At 31.9% G+C, this 22668-nt stretch overlaps 1 protein-coding gene across 10 annotated transcripts in view; it reads left to right on the top strand.

Moving 5' to 3' along the window:
• The first annotated feature begins 1760 nt into the window (after window positions 1–1760).
• LOC124368903 (histone-lysine N-methyltransferase 2C-like) overlaps window positions 1761–22668 on the top strand; it is a 164358-nt gene continuing 143450 nt past the window's right edge. For 8 of the 10 annotated variants that reach the window (XM_046826420.1, XM_046826425.1, XM_046826426.1 and 5 more), the window contains exons 1-2: window positions 1761–1936; window positions 9666–9824. In XM_046826420.1, coding sequence (XP_046682376.1) covers window positions 9683–9824 — 142 coding nt within the window. In that variant the 5' untranslated portion in view covers window positions 1761–1936; window positions 9666–9682. Of the gene's footprint in view, window positions 1941–9665; window positions 9825–16498; window positions 16641–22668 lie in introns of those variants that run through there. The other 2 variants (XM_046826421.1, XM_046826429.1) reach the window with 2 other exon arrangements.

The raw sequence follows: 22668 nt of genomic DNA on the forward strand, positions 1-22668 counted from the left end.
ATGGGCCAGGAAGCAACTGTCAACAATGTTAAGTCAGGTTTCAAAGCATCAGGTGTTGTTCCTTTGAACAGAGATCAGGTTTTAAAGAGGTTGGCTAAGAAAAAAGAGCCGCAATCTAAAGACAGTGCAATAAGTGGTTCTAATCACTCTGTCATTGTAAACAGCTTTGAAGCTTACCTTGAAGAGGCATGAAAAAGTGAAACAACTCCACTAAGAAAACAAAAGAAGACCAAAATTGATGTTGCTCCAGGAAAAAGTGTGATCCAGGATGACTTAAATAAGAACTCTAGTGAACCTGAAACAACAGAAGCAAAAACTACTAGACCAATCAAGAGAAAAAAGCCTACAGCTGAAGAATCCAGTGACGAGGATTCGGATGGACACTATTCTCTTCATGATATTTCTGATGAGATGCACTTTTCCTCTGAGGATGAAGATGTCAGCGAAGAAAAGCAGCTTGAAAGACCAGGTTGTAGTGGTGCGCTGCCTAAAAAAACTGTGCAACTGCAAGATCTCACTCTTGATTCTTTCGTAGTGGTTGAAGTGTTGTATGACAAGGGAACTAAAAAGGAAAGTGTAAAAAAGTTTATTGGCAAGGTTTTATCTGTTAAAAACTCTGATGTTGAAGTAAAGTTTTTTAGAAGATCAACCAAAGCCATGAATGTGTATATTTTTCCAGAAATCGATGACATTATGACCGTGGATTTCTCACAGATCTTGGAGGAAGTTAAGCCCATCAATGTGTCAAGGGGAAGATATATTTTTCCATATGAAATGGACTAAGTATATAGTTTTAATTCCATGTGTACTATGGAACACTTTGTTTTTCAAATTAAAATAATTATGTATTTCACACTTGAGTCTTAAATTATTTTTTCCACACGTTCTTTGTTCGTTTCATTTTTTTCCCAATGGGGAAAATATAGTACTTCATTATTTACACCATTAACATACTATAAAATTGGTTGAATCAATGTTATTTTAGCATGAACAATGTTTACCACAAAGTTCTCAGTCCCAAGTTAGCCTGCAGAGACCTTAACAACTCTTTGACACAGAATTTATATGACTGTCCCAAGTTAGCCAACCTTCAAGGGTAACTTGGGACACAATGTTTTTAATTTTGTTTTATCAACCTGGGTAATTTAGCGAAGATTTGAAAATGTTTTTTTAAAAGTTCTAACTAAGACCTAAGTTTTACACGAGAAAGCAAACTTTCCACTAAATTAAGAGTAGACATAAAATGGCGGGAAAGTTGAAAACTGTCCCAAGTTAGCCTGTTTGACGGTACATGTCCTGGCTGTTTGAACAAAAGGGTACATGTCCTTTTCTGTTCGAACAAAATGATACATATACATATTGTAAATCTGAACAACTATTTAATAAAGTAAAAATGATTAGAGCTACCTATATAAAGTGTTTTATTTTGTGTTTATATTGTATGTTAACATAAAGTTAAGATGAAAGTTCTTTATAATAACGCTAATAGATTTTTTTCCATTTTGCCAATACCTGTTTAGATGTGACTAGTACCTTTTTGCGTGGCAACTCCTCAACTGTCCTCAGTAGTCAGTACTCATCAATGCCTTAAATTTAACTTTGCATATTGACCATATCATAACATGAATTTATGCAAATGTTATAAATTCTATTATGTTACATAGTATATCTGTTAGATTCAATTTTTTTTTAACGTGAGTCATATGATCGTAGCAATTAAAAATCATGTGAAGATACGCGATTGGTGGTTTGGTAGCGTCCGTCAGCTAGCCAGACAACCTAATGGCCGCCTGGTCTGCTGAGTGAGTTTTGTAAATATTGAAAATGTATGGAGGGATGGAATCAGGCGGCCCTCTTTTTATATCAGATCGTTATTTTGTATCAAGAACATCATAATTTTTTTGACTATTTATAGAAGATTTATTTATTATTTAAGGTAAATATTATGCAATTTTCATACGTTAACAATTACTCTCTGATCGGTATATTCTTCTCAATATATTATTGTGTATAACAATTTAAGCAAACATATTTATTTACCAAAGGAATGAACTCTTTTAGAAACGAGGTACATTATTAATATTATTTAGTTTAGTTCATGTAACAATATCGTAAGTAATTCGTCATTTGGCAAACATTTTTATATTGTAATTTTGTGGTGATGGTGTTCTTAGCCTAGTCCAAACAGTACTTCCTATTTAGATATCATTTATATATAAAAGCACATAGGGTAGGAGGGTTCGAGTGGAAGATATCAATGACCATAACTTAACTGGCTATGCTGTTTGATTAGAAATCTCATTATTTTAATTAAAGTAGGTAATGTTTTGTTCAGACTGTAGCCTATGTAACTTACCGTTCATTTCACAAACGTATTGGTAAACTGGCATAGTTAAAATCTAGCTCTTTAAATGCTGTGTTTTGTACTTAAAGGCAGCCACATATCAGTGCCTTGTAAATTTTGTTAAGTTGTATGTTTTTATTTTGTAGCAGCGGAACATAAATTATCAGCTCATTGTAAACATTTTCTTAAGTAAGGGAAACAACCATAATTTAGTCATCGTTCCTAATGTTAAAATAGTTCGAAACTAGTATTTTTTTAAACTCTCAGAGGCTTTTAACCATCCACCATTGCTTCTTTTCGGGAGGCAGAAAACAAAAACCGATTGTCACAATGACATGTAATTTTCACAGTAAATAAATGGCCTTTGGATAATACCAAAATACCCAATAATTGTATTGTATAGCGATAGTTTAAATAATCCGTTTATAGTTTTAATAATCTTTAAGACTAATTATTACATTGTTATGAGTTAGTTACATTTTTTTTACTATGTGGACACACAAATGTAGTTTTGGTCTTAGTTTCCACGGAATTTGATAATGTCAGTTCAGTAACAGCATGGTGCTAATACCAAGAGTGGATTGGCTGGTAACAGATTACTAGAATGTAATACCAGATCACGTTAATTTGTTGATAGTTTATTGGCAAATAACAGTATTTCCCATCTCTGGTGGCCATTTCTCAAAAACCATACACATTAAGTAACTTTATTTGAAGTAATTTGGAACAATAATGTTCAACCGAATTGCCTTAACTTATAGGTTTTTAAGATTGTATCAAACAATATTGTTATTCTGTAAAATAAAAAATAGCAGGTATTTAATAATTATGAATATCTATAGGTCAAAATAGGTTTTTTTTATTCAATAGTTGAGATATTTCTAATTGATAGTTGATTTGATTGCCATGATGGCTGCTTATTATACTGCAGCCAAAAAGGTTATTCATATTTTTTTATAAAATAATACTGTAAATGTAACACGAAATAAACAAATATGCATAACAAAGAATATGTAAAACAAACAAAAACGTTCCTCTGGATTATATGTATATTATAAATGCTATAGGAATAAACCCTTGAAAAACAAATACATGTTAATTATACACATGACAAGTGTCAATAAAATACATAAAGCTCTATATACCAATTGATTTAAAGGGGGTTGGCTGGTCCTATCTTTCAATTTTAGTTAGTTTAAATTAAGGTACTTATATCTTGTGCAATAATAATAAACATATGGCCATGGTTTTTTTGTTTTATAATGTTTATTTGTGAGTACATTTTAAATCGTTAACTTTTAAAACTAACTTGGGAAAATTTTTTATGAATTTTGCAAAATAATTTACTTTTTAACTTTTATTATTATTAAAGGTAATTCTGAGCAATTACTTGGTCAACCCCAAACTTTTTCCATATTTTACTACGATAATATAGAAATGTATGTGAAATTAAAAAACATAATTTAGGCCCCGGAAAGTTAACGTAAATGAAAAATAGTACTGAAATGAGCAGACTTTTTATCCAAATGAACAATGTTTCCCGTAAGCCACTGTTATCGCATGGACTTTGAACCTCCTTATCGCTCGGCAACCTGTAGGACGGCCTTGCGAGGCTTGAATTATATGTTTCTTGCTTTCTGAGAACATCCTTATGACCGTAGTAAAATATGAAAAGGTTTGGGGTTGACCAAGTAATTGCTCAGAATTACCTTATTAAAAAATTTTACAAAAATATGAATTATTTAGTAAAGTTTAAGGAATGAAGTAAAAGCTATTATCATCAAGATATCTTTACATGGTTCTTGAAGTATATGATATGTATCTTTTATATAAGAAAACAAGATATTTTGAAAAACATATTTAAACATAAGTATTACCCTTGATTATGGATACTTCTAGATATACCATCTCTATGGGATGGGTGTGAACAGCCAGTGTACCCAGTTTTACTTGGTTTGGGTACCCACCACCAGAGTCACAACCATTGTTTCACTCATCAGCCCCTCCCTCCCCTAGCCCCTCCTCCCCTGGCCCCTCTCTTGCCCTCAAAATTTATTCTTATATTTTCTTTCGCTACAAGCCGTTGCCCGTTTCAGGCCTCTTAAACAATATTCTGAGTCGCTCGTGCAAAACTCTTGTATTGAATAGCTCACCCAGTCGCCAAGCAGCAATGCCTAGTCTGAACCTGTAAAGTGTAAGCCCACTTACGCAACACCGGGCATTAAGCCCAATAATAAACAAAGGGCATACATTGGAAAGATTTCATTTGTATTTTTGAAATATAAACTTCATCTGAATTAAGCCAGTATCCCCCACATAAACAGGAAAGTTGATTATTCTACTACATCCCAAAGAAAACCTTTCGAATGAAAGTTTCATTAAATTTAAAACTCCATTAGAAATTACAATTACTTACTATAAGGAAAAAATACAGATATATACTAATTTTTATTGGAACTAAGTTACTCTTTAAAATGCTTTCAATTTCTTTAATAATAATTTGTTTAATAGTATAAAACTATAAGAGCCAAAAACTGCTAAAACATACAATGGAAGACAGAAATGGCCACCAACAAAAATTAATTCTAAAAAAGTAAAAAAAAAATATATTTTGCATGTATGAATACAACCAAGTGGAAAAAATTGTCCAAGCATTATTTATAGTCCAAATCGAGTAAAAAAAAAAAAACTACAAATCTTCAGATACAAATCAGTTTGAAGTAATAAGGCTGAAAGCCAAAGATTATTGCTAGTTGAAAGGAAAACAGCAGGTTTATCTTGAAAACTACCTTCTAGGGTCCACTGATTTGAAAGAACGTATAAAAGTACACATAATTTGCACACATTTAGAAATTTTCTCAATCATTCGCAACCAGTAGGGAGCATTCTAGTTGTCTGTCCACTTTGGCCCACATTGACTTTACAACCCAGAGTGGACAAATAACTTGAATCCTCTCTTTTCTCATGAATTGTTAATTGCTTAAAATATATTTAGCTAAATGGGAAGTATGAAAGTAGTTTATTTATATTTAATGTATTGGAGAGAGGCCTGTAGTATTCTCTAAAGTTAGAATTTTTAATGATTCTTTAAGTATTCATACTATCTGTTTTTAAAGCAAAACATTTAGTAAAGAGAATATCTAGAGTTTCATATCCATTTTAAAATAGTTTATTTACAGTAAACCAAACCAAGGCCTGTGTTAAAGTACTTACAAACATGTTTTTGCTGTTACAGAATACATTACATAATTTACTCTATTATAAGAAAGATTAAATTTTGTATCATAGATCATTGAGAGCATGCCTATTTTACAATAGCTTCATCTGATCAAATACTGTCGATGAATACTCTGTTATTGATTATGCAAGTACAGTAAGTGTAGAGGTTCAAGTCAAAAAGTATATAATTTTAATAATTCATTAGCATGTCAATATGGTGTGTACACAATGAAAGGCTTTGTTCAGGTCATGAAGGTTTACAACTTGAGATTATACAATAGTTTTAAGAAAGCTAAAAAAGATTACAATATGTAAGCTTAGACCAGTTGTTAGACAGCAAATGTTTGCCAGCTCAAGGTTAATTAAGTATTCAGACTTAAAACATATATAACTCTCTTAGCATTTTAAGATGTCTTAAACAATCTTTCAACAAAATGTTCAATAGTCAATTAGTTACTTTAAACCTTACATAATTTTTGGTTATACAATATTCATATTTGATTGGTCAACCAGGAGATTGTGTAATATAGTAGTGTTTAAGATAGTCTATACCAACAACTCTGTGCAAAAAAGTGGAAGAAAAGTTCTATTTTTACAAATCACAAATACATGGCAAGTAATTTAGCTTCATGGAGGATTTAAAGGTGAGACGGTTTAAAATTAGTCTGTCAGGCTTTGTGTTTCTTTCTTCAGTACTATCAAGTGATCTGGTGGTCTCTACAATTTCTATGAAAAGAATAAAAGCGCAATAATCAGCCGTTGAAATGTTTATTGAAACCTAACATTTACACAACTTATATGTATTATGTTTTGTGGCATTTTAAACATTATTTAAGAGGGCACTTTAGTTAACTAAGGCTTTGCTTTTCACATAAGGATAAAGTTTAAAAACATGTTATAAATAGGAACTCATCTCAAATCCACAAATGGTCCACATCAGAAACTTCGATCGTAGTGTATAAATGCTAATGAGTTGTTAAAAATATGATAACCTGTTAATACTAATGGTTTATAATGTATATTCAATATAAATTTTTAAAAAATTGAAAAAATCAGTAATTACAGAAAAATTCATGCTTCCCTAGTTTACTCATCATATAGAAAGTATGGTATTCTTCTTAAGTTTCAAATAACTGATACTGTGTCATAGTCAATCAACATCATGATGTTTGATGTGACCACCATTAGCTGTATCATGTGAGTAGCTGTCTCAGACACTTGGAAACGCTGGACAATTAAATGTCACTTTTTTGTTTAATGTGTATTCTTTTTGGACAGTTGATTAGAACACAAACAAACTGAACAAAATCGAAGGGAAAACCAGGGATTTATAATGTGGAAAGTGTATGAAGGACTTGTAACTGCCTTAGTTGTTTGGGAACAAGAGACAAAACACTGCACTTAGCCGAATTAAAGGGAAGCTCTGTGCAACTGCTGCCAGTTGCACCAAATCCAGAAGAGACTGAAGACCCAACTTTGATACTACAAACAAGACAGGATTGTCAGCAAAACCAAAAAAATTGATTAGCCGTTTGGTGGCACTACCTCGTTTGTTATTTTCCTTAGATGTACATGAACATGTTAGTAACATTTTATAGTATAACGGTGTAGGTAATATATCTTTAATAAAAATTTACTTCATTTCAAGTGTAGGTTTGAGTGAGATTACATATAGTTTGGCTTGTTTATTGTTGAGTGCATTTATAAAATACGAGTGTTCTTACTGGACAGTATTATAAGTCATGGTCATCTTAAAAAAATTAATCAACATGTAATACATTCTTTTTAGTTTTAAAGCTGGAGATAAGATGCTTTTACTTCATAGTATGTGGAAATTAAATTTATATGCATTCTTTTTTTAAACTATTATTCAATGTAGGCTAATTTACTTTTTACATGTTTTGCACAACATGAAATTAATACTTAGTTATTTTTAAGATGTAATTTTATGGGCTTTAGCAAAGTCTATAACTCAAGAGGCTGGAAAATTTCATTTCTGTCTGTTTGTTTATCTGTATGTCCGCACAGTATTTCAAAAACAAAATCATGTACAGATTTTGCATAAAGTTTCATTTCTATATGAACAACAATGAGTTTGATGATGGTGCATATCACTCCACTTGATTTGGCTGAGCGTTAGTGAATATTTTTACATCCCTTACTCAATGGAACTTCTGTTATTTGAACAATGCTATGAAACATAACAACCCATTGAGGAAAAAATTAACCTAGCCTCTCTAGGACTTAATGTTTCAATTGATTTTGGCCAAAATGCGTGTGTGTACTTAAATATTAATAGAATTAGTTTGGTTACAGATACGTTAATAAAATTTGCAGGACATTTTACTCCATTTGGTTGCTCTACTATAATGTTTGTTACTTTCCCTGAATATTTTTTAATTCAATATTTTTAATATTTATTTACAGATTTCTTTTGTAAGAAAAACAAAAAAACTCAAAAGCAAACCGTCAATAATGTGTTACTTTTTTGTTTATCTGTTTCAATTATTTTTTATTTAAAATAGCACAATTTTTTTACATAGATAACCAGTTTTGATTAGATTACTTAAGTATAAAGCATAATAACAAAACAATCAAAATTTACTTACAAATGCATTTTTCACTCTTTGATGATCATAAAGCCGTAAGTCATAAAGATAAGCTCCTGAATTAGTTGTCTGATAAATGAGATAAAGTGTTTGTTACATTCAATTGTTATTATTAAAATAAACTATTTACATTACACACAATGACCATTCATTTACTTTTTATAATTCACTTTTGTGTCATTAAGTATCTTTGATATCTCAATGTCACTATCCAAGTATCTCTCTACTTCTGAAGTACCCAAATTGTCTTGTTCCATGAAGTAGTAGTGGGTGAACTAAAAACTCATTCAACAACTATAAACAGTTAAACACTAAACATTGAGATCATCATACACTGACTGTAAACATAATATTGAAGTGACGAAAATTAAGCACATGGCAAAATGTAAACAATAACAAAACAAGCTATTAGTTGTGGTTCCAGTGTGCAAACATAACAAGACCAAATGGAAATATTTCTCATAAGGATGCAGGAGGGCACACAAATGCAATCTGGCGGAAAAACAAATAATTACGTGATCGTTAGCATCTAGAAAGAGCATGAGTGCAGCTCGAGGGAGATTATTCAGTCCTGCTCCCCCACAACGAGTGATGCTTGAGCAAGTTCCCAAATGGGTTAATGAAAAAATTCTAATGTGTCATTTGGCGAGATATCATAATTGTTATGTTTGGCAAGAAAGATTTCAACCCTTAGAATTTAAATTTTGTATAAATCTTTCTTCATAGATAATATTGTGTTCTATGATGGTGCATATGGCATGGAACAGTGGAATTTGGCTAAATATATTTTTTGTGTTAATTTGTTTTCTGTATGATTGTCTGTCTATCTGTTCACTGGACATCTCGAGAATTAAGTCAGTTATAGATTAGAAATTTACCATGCCATTTCAGCGAAGTCTGTTACGTGACACGTGATTGTGCTGTACTGCTACCTAGTATATAAGAATATGACAGTATAGAAAGGCATCTAGTATACTGTTTTGCTGGCTTATGGAATAATAAATCCGGTTGATACTTCAATACTAAAAGAAAGTAGCTAATATTGGGAAAGGGCCTGACATCATTATCATTACAGACATACCTACTTTTGACCAATTATATTCGTTAATAGGACATATCACTTATTCGTTTCAAAATATTACAAGTACATTATTTGTAATTGACATTATGTGATATTTTAACTCATTTGTTGTTTATGTGTCAATTTGTTAATATATTTCGTAAGGCAAAAAATAATTTCGTCATCCAGTCAGAATTCTGTTGCTACTGTTTAAGTAACATTAATTAGGAACTGTAATAATTAATTTAAAATAGGTACAGTGTGTTACCTAAAACAACCTGTTGTTAAATAGGTGCCTTTTTACTTAGGGTAATAATATTTAATTCTTCTAATTTAATAAATTATTAATGCTTTAAGTATACCAGAGTATTTAATTAATTATTTTTTTCAAAAATATAATTATCAGATAAATGACAGTATTATTTTTTTAAAGGTAAAGTAAATAAAATCATGGATGACATCAAGGCAGGTGAAGATGAAATGGATGTTGGAGACTCCGAAGATGCAGAAGAAGATGAAGAGGAGGAGGAAGAGCTGTCCTCTCCTCTGGGAGATCACAGGAGTCTCATGATGGCTTTAGCTTCTACCAATGGTGAGAAAAATATCTTTTCTTTAAATAAATAAATAAAAAGATCTCAAGATTTTGAAATAAAAAGTAACTTATCAGTATATGATCTTAATTATTTATAGGATCTTAATTGTTTTTTTTTTGGTACAGGTGCAAACACTTCTTCTCATTCTTAACACACAAATGAGTCATGAATGGATAACAGGAATGTTACAGAAATTGTGCTATTGATAAATGTAACAAATCATTGGAAATACAATGTTTTGAGAACTGGTATGCGCTCTTTTCAAGTGAAAACCCTAAAATGTTTAAATAGAAAAACACTAAGGATTAACATTACAAATATAAACGTAATCCTTACAACATAGGTTAAATTAAATTCAGTTTATTTGAAATAATGTCCAAGTATATTATAAAAAATATGTACCTCTAATAACATTGCTTTTCAGTTCTTCTTGTACGTTCACATAGTATATCGTAAAATTTAACTGATCTAACAATGGTCTGCAGACAATACCAAAGTTTGACATCATACAAATAATTCCTATGTATCATGAGCAAAAATATAACTCAACATGACACAAAAACAAGCGTAGTACTGCAAAAATGCCACAACTTGGCAAAGCACAAATGATCATATTATAAGCAAACGTGGAACTTGATAGATCATGAATGTTTACAATACAAAGTATAAATGCTAATTGATGAATCATGGACGTTAGCATGACAAATAAGACTTAATAGATGTGGAATTAACTATATTAGTTGTAATGAAGAAGCTGACATGACGTGAATGATATCGATACAAAATAAACATGCCGCTTAAATTATGCAGACAGTTTCACACACATAAGGATATTGAGACATGTGGAACTTGTGATGTATAAAGACCGAACTAGTCAATAAACATGGTAGGAAGTTTTTGAGTCTACCGACTAACAAGCCCTTCTTAGACCCTACTTATGGTATTTTGGGTTTTTCTTAGTGGTGTATCTACTAGTCTGAAATGACTATCTGCACTTAAAACTATGTAGGTAATATAAAAATAAATATTCACGAAGCCAAGCAGTCATGCTTGACTCTCTTAGTCTTTATACAGGGTAAACTATTTGTTCATTCAATGAATGGTTTAGCCTTAAAAAGAAAGGGGACATTAATGTTTTATATAAAACTAAGAAGTCAGTTAAAAAGTTTAAAATCTATTTAATATTTTTTAAAGTCCTTGTTAAAAATATTTGTAGCTAGGTGTCAAATGCCTACTTATATTAACAATGGTAACAGCAATAAAAAAATACTTAGAGGAAGGCGTCTGCAAAATGGATTGCTAAAGAAAGGTCCTTTTTACCTACCTCAATAACGCAACATAGCCTAGTGAAATAACAAAATATCAATTTTTTCAAATATTATAAAAAAAACCACTAATTTCTTTACATTCATAGTATACAATCAATTACCACAAACAATAATAACAGCTATTTACACTTAACCACGTAGCATTTAAATTTGTTTCCGATTTACAACATAAAACTAAAATATAACCTAAAATTCAAAAAAATTCCTTAAATTTAATAATATAATTATTTTTATAAAACTAAATCAGTAAAACATTATTATTTCACATCCTTTGCCATTACCAAATACAATTGTATCCATATTCCTTTGTGAAGTATGCGTAGGCTATTGACACTATATGTACGCTGTTATTTTCCAAAACACCCTCGTATCTAAGTTAAAATGCGTTTTCCTAAAATATCCTAAGAATAATTTTTGTTTAGAATTTTGTTTTATATCCAGGACAGTGGTTTTATCCTACAATATACAACATTTTACTCACCTCATTGGTGAAATGTGGAAAATAAAAAATCTCAATTTTTCAAGAAATTATTATGAAATTAATCTACATTCATGGGTTACAACCAATTACTACACACATAAATAACAGTTATTTACACTTAACTACATAACATTTCAATTTATTTCCGATTTATAACATTTAACTAAAATTTGTAAAATATAACTTAAAAATTCATAAAAAATGCCACAAACCTTATAATATAATTATTTTTACTAACCAAATTTGATTACCTTATGTGCAAACATCCACGGATTTGTACAATGAGGTTGTTTTCATAATAGCGTTTAATAATATTTTCATTGCATTAGATAGTTTATTGATCATTGGTGCAATCTAAATGTAAAATTAGGCAATGACGTCTTCTATGCAACCTGCATTACACTACTGGTCAAGCACTTTACAATAACAATTTTCTAAATTTTAAATGTAAACAAATGTCTCTGCCTCTTTGATGAACTTCAGCTGAAAGTATTAACAGCTGTTAAGTATCAGTTCGCTTTGTATTACGTGTCGTAGCGCAGTCTGTCGGATCCAATATAAAACACGTTTACGTTCTTATCATAACATTCAAATGTAAACAAACTAATTTTTCAATTTGAATTCGACTTTATTTGGTGAAATGAATGTGTTATGGGTGGTAAAAAGGACTCTAAGTGTTAATTCAGACCAAAAGCTATACCTGTTCCAAATTTCAGCACAATCCGTATAGCAGTTTCAGCGTGATTCGACGACAAGCCTCCAAACATCCAAATATCCAAACATTCAAACTTTCGCATTTATAATATTAGTGGGATTGTATAAATACATAATGGCATTGTAACTAATATAAGAAATACATTAATCCTATATGGATAATGGAATTATCCCAACAAGTCGATGTCCTTTTTTTATTATAAAAATTAATTAGTTGGTTGATTGAAAGTATATTAAATTGTTTAATTATTATTCTTTCTAGAAATTCTTCAAAGGACTATACAACTTTTCCAGTTAAATAATTCTTTAAATCCTTTTTAAATTATCAGTTGAGATAATTTCATTTGGAATTTTGTATATGAACTTTATACCTAGACAGAGGTTAGTTTTTTATTGTAAAACTCGATAGAATGATCTTTTGTTGCCAAATTGTTTCTATTTATGGTAAAATAACTTTGATGAGTGTAGTGTTGGCAGCCTGTCACCATTGATTTTTACTGCTATTATGGTCTCTAAGACATATAAACCGAACACTGCCATGATACCCAATTCTGCAAATGAACTATTAATGGATTCCTGTTCATCCCCATTTCATAATATTATGCGAATTGCTTTTTTGTAAACGTTTGCAATGCTTGTTAAGTTTTTGTTGCTTTTTTGCTCCTTACAGTACAAGTCAAAAAGATATATGTGAGTGAATGTGAACAAAATAAATACATTTTACTGTTTCTGGATAACAAAGTTTGGTCATTAACCTGAATACAAATAAGCCAGTGGATTATGCAAAGTGTGAATGTGTATATATCACAATACATTTTCATACATCCAGCCTCTAATTTTTGGATTTTATGGTTATTTACCTCTAAATAAAATCTTTGTGTTTCAGTTTTGTCTGGTGTGAATAAAAATAAAATTGGTTTTATTAAAGTGCAGTAACTTTATATTATTAAAATAGCTTATAATGTTAAGAATGTTGTGTTTTGCTTCATTTCCCAATATTTGCATGGTTTATCATGTTACTATTAAATTTGAGTCATCAGTGGATAGACCTAATTCATTGTATTTATGTAATGCATGTGATGGCGATCAGATAGAAAAGCAATATTGTAGGTAAAAGAATTGATCCTTGGAACATGCCTTGATTAAAATTTTATAAAGAGGACTTTTCAACTTGATAACTGGTTAAATTTTGTTATGTTTTGGAATTCAATACATTGCTGTCTGTTCAACAAATACGAATTAAACCATTTAAGATCCTTACCTGCTGAACCCTTTTAGTGATTCTAATAATTTATCGTGTGAAACGCTATTGAAGACTTTACAGAGGTCGTTACTATCTATTGGATCCAGAATTACCTTGCATCAACAAGGTCATTGCCGGCTCTAACAACCAATCTACCAGCTCTAAATCCATATTGTTCAATTTCAAACAAATTATTACTTTCAAGAAACTCAATTGATAATACATTATCATTTGAGATAATTTATATATTGTAGGATTTATTGATAAAGGTCTGTAATTAGCTGGGATGTAATTAATTTCCTTTCTTTAAAACAGTGTTAACATTGGAAACTTTTAGTTTGTGAGGAACCGAAAATATCTTAAACAAAAGTAGATTTATCACATGTGTCTAATAGTCTATTTTTTCTATATTTATAAAGTATTCATTAGAAATTTCACACGCACACGCACACACACACACACACACACACACACACACACACACACACACACACACACACACACACATGGTTAACTTCCCTTTATTGATGAATTAATATACATTGTAATGTAAATGGAACTGGAAGAATTAAAAGAATAATATATTATTGAAATAACATGTAATTATTATACATCTTGCTGAACATTTATGATAAACATGATTTTGAAAATTTTGTAGTAAGAGTGCTAGGTGCTCATCAGAAATTGGTTTTCCACAAGCACAGTGTGTGATTGTCTTCTTTTCTCTATTACAAAAAGAGCAATATTTTCCGTTCCCTCTTTGCTCTGGTGACAGTTTGAATAGTATTTTGCAAAGTTCTGATCAATTATGTTTAAATGACTCTCCTTCAGTGCAGCAGCTAAAATTATCAGTGCAAACAAGACATTCAGCTCATTCAAGTGTATATAATTTACTGTGCCATCAGTATTCTTACTATTGTAGTTGTGCTGTGCTATTGTTCTGCTATTTCTTCTTAAGAATGTTGAGAAGAACTTTATCAAACAGATCATAATCAAATTATAGTTAAAAACAACATTCTAATTTAAAATATGCTTTCATTAGCACTTCAACCGGTGTGTATTGTGTACTTTCTTGCCTGAGTGTTTCTCAATGACGTGTCATGCTGAATTTTTCATTCTCAGAAACTATAATACTATCTTTCTCATCAATTTCATTCACCAATTGATCTCTGTCTTGATGAGTTTTATGAGATGTTCCAGCAGGTCTGAAATGAAATGGCCTGTCCTTTGGTCTACTCATAGTTGGCCATTCAACCTGTTGGAAAACTTCAATTTCCCTTATTGCCTCTATGGTATAATTTTCTACCTGTACCAATTTGTTCTCAACAGGGAAAAATTCCATGTCAGTGTCATTGTCCTGCTCCTGTGAAAGATGTCGTATTCCATATTGTCCTCTTATTCCATACATTCTCTCTCAATATCGAGTCAATTTAGCACTACCAAAATATAGTTTATCAGTTTCGAAAAATTCTGCCATCATAATTGAGGTAATTGATATGTAAATTGAATAGGATTTTCAGAAAACACTAACACCTTAAACAACTCATACATGGCACTATACTGAAACACTAATACCTGAAACACCTTACTATGGCATATTTCAGACAGTAGCCGACTGTAGAAAGTACTGCTGGAAGCACAATGTTAGAGGGGACAATGGGGAGACTAAAAATAGCTCTACATACATCAGGTTTACATTCAAAACCTTTCTTGGTTAACGAACATCTACCAAAGGAACAAACAAATTCTACTTTATTATTTGTGTACACCAACATGTATATAGAAAAAAATCATAGTCAATCATAAATAAAATTTAATACAGATACATGACAAATTTTAAATGAAGTACTCGATACTTTTATATGTTACCTTTCAAGCAATAAAGGAAATGCTGTAAAAATGATTTCTGAATTGTTAAATTCTAGTATCAAAACATTGGATTATGAAGGAATTTAAAAAACACTACAAAAGTCATGGTAACAAAGTTTGTAAATTTTCTTAAATAAAAAAAGCATCTATACAAAACTTAACATGTAAGATGTTGAAACATGTTACTATACAAAAAATCAGTTGTAATAAGTGAACATGTTTAGTTTTGTTGTTGAAGGAAAATTATATACAGCAAGTTACCAACTTTATAATATACAACAATAAAATATAAAAGATTAATAAGGTACCATACAGCCTTTTTTGTTCAATAAAAAAAGTATTGCATTAATTCAAATAACACTATTCTGATTACGTAAAACAAATTCCATGGCTTCTAATCAGAGTTCATGGCAAAAATCCATACAGCCAATCTACAAATCTGTCTGATTAGTAAATTTTATACCTTATCCTATAAAATCACAAAACACTTATATTATATAAAATTGTTGATATATAAAAGATAACTTTAATACGGGTTTGGATCAAGCTATTTAAAATTAGTATAACATTATGCCCATGCATTAAACTATTCATATATTTTGTTACAGAATAAAACAGAATTCAATTGTATCAGAAAAAGCTGTAAATATGTTAATATTTATGCTGAGAGCCAATCCTGTAGCAACATTACAGAAAATTCAATTAGAAAAGGTTTTGGCCTTGCCGTTTTAATTAGACAGCATATTGTCAGCTATAATTAAAAATCATTGCCAATTAAAAAAATAATAGCGTATAAAAGTGAACACAAAGGAAAGTGTTGTTTTATCGCCTATTACGAATTTTTAATCATACCCTAATTAGAGAAATAACAGCAGGTAACACATAAAAGGAACATGAAATTTTATCACCGATATGAATGATTGGTTGCTGCACGTATTTGAGAAAGAAAACAATGACTAATACAGAGATAAACAGATGGTGACGCATAAGACTGACTCCTGTAGTTGCAGTCTAAGCTTGGTAGTGCTGCAGTAAGCACACATTCCTACTACAGGCTAAACTTGGTGTTGCTTTAAGTGTATCATTCTTCTTTGTGTTTAATGTTTGTAACTGTTAATGTTACATTATTGAAATGTGTTTTTTATATCATTCATGGATTGAGGACAATGTAGAGAGCACTGTAAGATAAGTTACTGTTTATTAATTACCAGTATTTCATTTTATTACTTGTATTAGGACTACTTTGACAGCCCATAGCAATTTACTCTTTCATTGTTGTTAATTTTATTCAGTTCTAATTAGATTAGTTTTAAATATCACAGACGTATATATTTCATTATTAAAAAATCTGTTAGGTGAAATAAACTATTCTTCTGAGACATTGAGCAGAAAGTAAAATTAAACTGAGCCATGTTTTAAATGCTTGAATACGTAAATGTAATTTTATAAACGAGTTTGATTTTGCATTATTCCGTTGAACCTCAAATTAAGTATAAATTAAAGGATCTTGAACTCCAAACTTAAATCCAGGGTACCAATGTACTTTACTTTGTACAAAACCTGGTAAATTAGATTTATTTAAGAGAAATGCTATAAATGTCTTTTAATCATGATTTGTGTTATTTTAATTTATTATGCGACTGAACTCTAACATTGGTGAAGCAGAATGGAAATAGGAACTTTTTGTCAAATATTTTCAATACTGATTATTATATATTTTTAATTAAGCATTAAATATTCAACACTTTAGTGTAAAAATCGAATCTCTTCTATATTTATTATGTTATTTTAGTTTTCCCGATCTTTTAAAAATAATAAGAATAAAGTTAAGCAAGCAACTTTTCTTAAGAGAATTAAGTATTTTAAGTAGCCAACTTTAAATCTTGTATTTTTTGGAAAAACCTCAAATAAAAATACCAAGTTTTTAATGATAAATACGAGGGTCGTCCACAAAGTAACCTCCATTTTGAAATAAAAAATAAACCACTTGAGATACAAAAAGTTTATTATATAAATGTTAAAACTACAGATTTTCTCTGCTTTTCTATATATTCACCATACAAATTGAAGCACTTATCATATCTTTTAACAGTTTTTGAAATTCCGTCTTTAAAAAAATCTGCCGCCTGAGAACGTAGCCACCCTGTCACAGCGTTTTGAAGCTCTTCATCACTCGCAAACCTCTGAGATGCAAGCCACCGCTTCATGTACGGGAAAAGATGGAAATCACTGGGAGCCAAGTCAGGGCTGTAGAGGGGGTGGTCAAAAACGTCCCATTTGAACTTTTCCAAAAGTTCTGTTGTTCTTTGAGCTGTATGAGGGCGGGCGTTGTCATGGACAAACACATTACCAGATGTCAGAAGACCACGACGCTTGTTTTGAATCGCTCGTCGTAGCCGTTTTGAGGTTTCACAGTAAGCTGCAGCTGTAATGGTCTTACCATGCTCCATAAATTCAACGAGCAAGATGCCCTTAGCATCCCAAGAAACTAGCCATCAATTTTCTCGCTGAAAAAGATTGGCGAGCTTTCTTTGGCTTGCTTGGCGAAGCGGTATGACCCCATTGCATTGACTGTTGTTTTGTTTCGGTATTCACATAGGCTACCCAAGTCTCATCTCCTGTAACGATCCTGTTCAAAAATGTTTCTCCTTCAACGTCATACCGAGTAAGAAAGTCTATGGTAGAACTCATTCTTTTCATTTTGTGATCATCGGTGAGCACTTTTGGAATCCAACGAGCACAAAACTTGTGATAGCCTAGCTTTTCTGTCACTATCTCATGCACAAGACTTCGAGAAATTTCAGGAAAATGATCTGAAAGTTCCGAGATTGTGAAGCGACAGTTCTCGCGAATGTTCTCATCTATTTTGTTCACCAAGTCATCACTGACAAGAGATGGCCTACCACTCTGGTCTTCATCGTGAATGTTCGTTCTTCCATTTAAAAAAAAACGAACCCATTGACGGACATTGACGGACTACACCTTCGCTCATAATGTTTGGGCCATACACCGCACTTAATTCACGATGAATTTCAGCTGCTGTGTAACTTTTCGACCACAGAAATCTTATTACACCACGCACTTCACACTTGGCGGGATTTTCTATCACGGTGCTCATGTTTTTATGTTGTAACAAAAGAATGCGTGATCACACGATGCTCTCCCTTGCACAGCTAGAAGCGTACTGAACGGCTGTGCACACCGATGTGAGAATGGCGGCGCTACCCCCACTACTTATCGCGCCACGCTCAAACGGCGGTTACTTTATGGACGACCCTCGTATTATCATTCACTTAAAACAGGCTACTTGTGAAATATGAGTGTCAGGAATTAAACACAATCTTTTACAACTAAGACGCCATTCTCATCCCATACGAGGTCCAATCAAAAATTATCCTACACCTTTTGGTGCAACGTAAAACTGAAGTTACCTGAAAAAGCTGGCGTTAATTTTCTTCAAAATAAGCACCCTGAGAAGCAACACAACGATTCCAGCGACGTTTCCACTTCTGGAAGCAGTCTTGAAAATCACTTTTCGGCATCGCCATGAGATCAGCCGTCGTTTTTTTCATAATTGCTTCTCGACTTTCAAATCTGGTGCCTTTCAATGTTTTTTGAGGTGGGGGAAGAGCAAAAAATCGCATGGAGCCATATCTGGAGAGTACGGAGGCTGAGGAACTTGCGGAGTTCCGTGTTTCGCCAAAAAAGTTTGAATGAGCTGGGAAGAATGAGCTGGCGCATTGTCGTGGTGTAGTCGCCAATTTTGAGACGGCCCACAAGTCAGGTCTTTTGCGGTGAATCGCATCTCGGAGACGACGTTGGACACTTAAATAGTACTGTGCATTCACACAATGTCAACAATGTTGCTTACTCAGTGTCAGTATGGGTTTAGAGACGATAGGAGTATTTCGGATGCGTTGTTTGATTTAAATAAAGAATTAAATAATGCAATCTCAGAAAACAAAAAAATCAATGCTAATCTTTTTAGACCTCAAAAAAGCCTTTGACTCTGTTGATAGAAATAAGTTAATAAATAAATTAAAACAATTAGGCGTTAGGGGCATCGCCCTTACTTGGTTCCAGAGTTATTTTACCAATTAGAAAACAATATGTCTCAATTTGTAATGTTAGTAGCGATGCAATTAATGTAGACTACGGTGTAGTTCAAGGGAGTACACTTGGGCCAATTCTGTTCTTATTATATATAAACAATATTGCCAAGCTAAATTTAAACGGGAAAATAACATTATTTGCCGACGACACACTTATTTTTTCTAAAAGGAAATATATGGGCGGATGTGAGACGAGAAGCATTAAGTGATTTAATGTTACTGAAAAGTGGTTTGAATCAGAATGTCCTTTCCTTAAATATAACTTAAACAAAATTTATGCCAATCTCTTTGAATCCTCAGTCGGATTATGTCTTAGAAAATCTGATCATACATAATTGTGGAAATCATAGTAACCTGTAATTGCGAAGCAATCGAAAAAATAAACTCGTATAAATATCTTGGCGTTCTTATAGATTTCCGTTTGAAATGGTCAGATCATATTGAATATCTCAAACAAAAGACCCGAAAGTATATCTTTGCCTTTAAGAATCTTAGGGATATTCTTGCTGTTCAAGAAATTGAAAATGGTATATTATGCATTACGTGCAATCTCTTTTTGCATTTGGGATAATTCTTGGGGGGCAGCTTATAAATCAAATCTTGATCCTCTGTTTACGGTTCAGAAATCAATTTTGAAAGTAGCTTTTAAAAAATGTCATAGATTTTCAACATCCATTTTATTTCAAGAAACTAAAATTTTTACAATAAGACAAAACTTTTTATAAAATTTCTTTTAATACACATGTATAAAAATTTAGATGATTTATTTGAAAGAACTCAACACACCCATAACACACGTTATTCTAGATCAACAGGAATTCTACCACTGCAATTAACTAAATCTTATTCAAACACCAACTCATACTATCTAGCCCACGTGCTTTTTATTAATATAAGTAAAACAGTTTCCTAATTTTAGTTTTTTCAATGAAATTTCTACAATTATCTTTAAAAGGAAAGTTAACCAGTGGATATTATCATTGTCTATTGAGGAGGCCGAGGCAGTGTTGTCTACGAACTACGGGCGGACAGTTTGACATGTGAACAGCCACCACTCCTATCCCATCATTATTCATTATCACTACCCCATTATAATCTGCGGTGACCCTGCTTATTTACCCTTGTTGCTAATATGTAAATGTTTTTAAAATATTAATAATATTTAATTCTTTAAAACAGGTACTGTACATATTAAAATTACAACGGTTTTTTTCCTTTTAATATATTCATTCCAGATTCACGTGTGTATGTGGTATATAATAGTGTATTATTTTGTATTATATTTTATATTCATTTTTTAATGTATATTCCAGTCCGTTATTTCTTCAGGCGTGAGCAACTCGATTCTGCGCACAGGCATCATAGCCCATGCAGGCTCATTTAACTACGCTAATATAACTAACTATAATTACTTTTATTTATTGCTACTTTACTTAAATTTCATCTGAACTTTTTACAACACTTTTGTGTTAATGTAACTTTTAGCTCTAACAATGTATGTAATTTTAAAATGACTTGTCCTATTTCTGTAAACAGATCAATGGAATAAATGATTCTTATTCTTATTTCCCGAGGACAATGTTTATACATGATGTTATTTTTATGATGTTTATTTTATGATGGTTATTTCTTATGATATTTATTCTTTGTTCTCATTTCAAACTACGTTTCGGTAATGTAATAAAAATTTTTTAGAAGTTAATTGTAAAGTTTGGATTGTAATATTGTACATATATTTGGGAAATAAAATCAATTCATTCATTAAATTCATTCATTCATTCATTCATTCATTCCCTTCATTCATTCACAGTTTGACCCTCAGGGGCATATTCATGGTGCACACAACTCCACGGTGGTCGAATAATAAAAAAAAAAAAAACAGTAAGCATCATTTTGACATTGCTTCTTCGAACTTGCCTTGCTTTTTTTGGGCCGAGGATCCTGGGGAGACTGCCATTGTGATGACTGAAATTTGGTCTCAGGGTCATATCCATAGACCCAACTTTTGTCTCCAGTTATTATCGATGTCAAAAAGTCCGCATCATCCTCACAACATTGCAGCCATGTCCTCGGCAAACATCCAATCGCTGTTGCTTCTGCTCGTCTGTCCAGCAATTTTTGGCACAAATTTTGCGGCTACCCGGTGCAATCCCCAAGTCATCCGTTAAAATTGCTTCAGCTGATCCGAAACTGACATCTAACTCAGTACTTACTTCCTCCACAGTCATTCGACGATTTTCACAGATCAAAACTTTTGCTTTTCTCGATGATTTCCGGAGTTCGACTTGTTTTTGGTCGGCCCGAACGCGCGTCACTTTCTGCCGAGGTTTGACCACTTTTGAAACGGTTATACCACTCTTTAAATCTTGCGTAACACTCATTGCCTCATTTTCGAATGCTAGCTGAATTTTCCGAATTGGTCTCACTTTGTTTTTCTCCGGAGTTTCACGCAAAATTTAATGCAATAACGTTGTTCCACTTTTTTCCGTCATCTTCACAGTTAGAGAAAACCGATACGCGCACACTTGAACTTATCAGTACATACTGACCCGTCTCCGTGCGAACCAGTCGGGGGATCAAGATAAGACTTTGTACCTTTCCTTATCATAGTAGGAACTATTGTCGCAACAAATCTTATCTCATTATTGGCAGCAGAAGCCGCGATACACAACGAGGTCGGATACTTTTTGATTGGACCTCGTATTTATATTTTACTGTGTTATTTACAATAGTATTTGTGGATAATTTCAAAAATTTAAATTGTGTACTTTTTGAGAAAAAAATCCAACCAAAATATTTATATGTGTCTTGACTTTTTTCATTATAACCCATGTCGTTATATTATTGGAAAGAGCATAAAAGATTCTGTACAAGGACACCTCTCCCACTTCTCAAGGTCAATAGGGGAGTTTCAAGAGCAATTTCAGAAACTCGTGTCTTTTTGGTAACTTTTAGACAGTACTTTAGTATTTCGAAAATAGTTTGAGATTTTAAATTTGGTACTTTTCTTAGTCTTAGCATTATGAGTATTCCAAACTTTAGCAAACATCTAAAATTGTGAGGTAGAATTTGTATCAAAAGTGTGTTGTGACATGT

Source organism: Homalodisca vitripennis, chromosome X (genome assembly GCF_021130785.1).
Source record: "Homalodisca vitripennis isolate AUS2020 chromosome X, UT_GWSS_2.1, whole genome shotgun sequence".
NCBI classification, from domain to species: Eukaryota; Metazoa; Arthropoda; class Insecta; order Hemiptera; family Cicadellidae; genus Homalodisca; species Homalodisca vitripennis.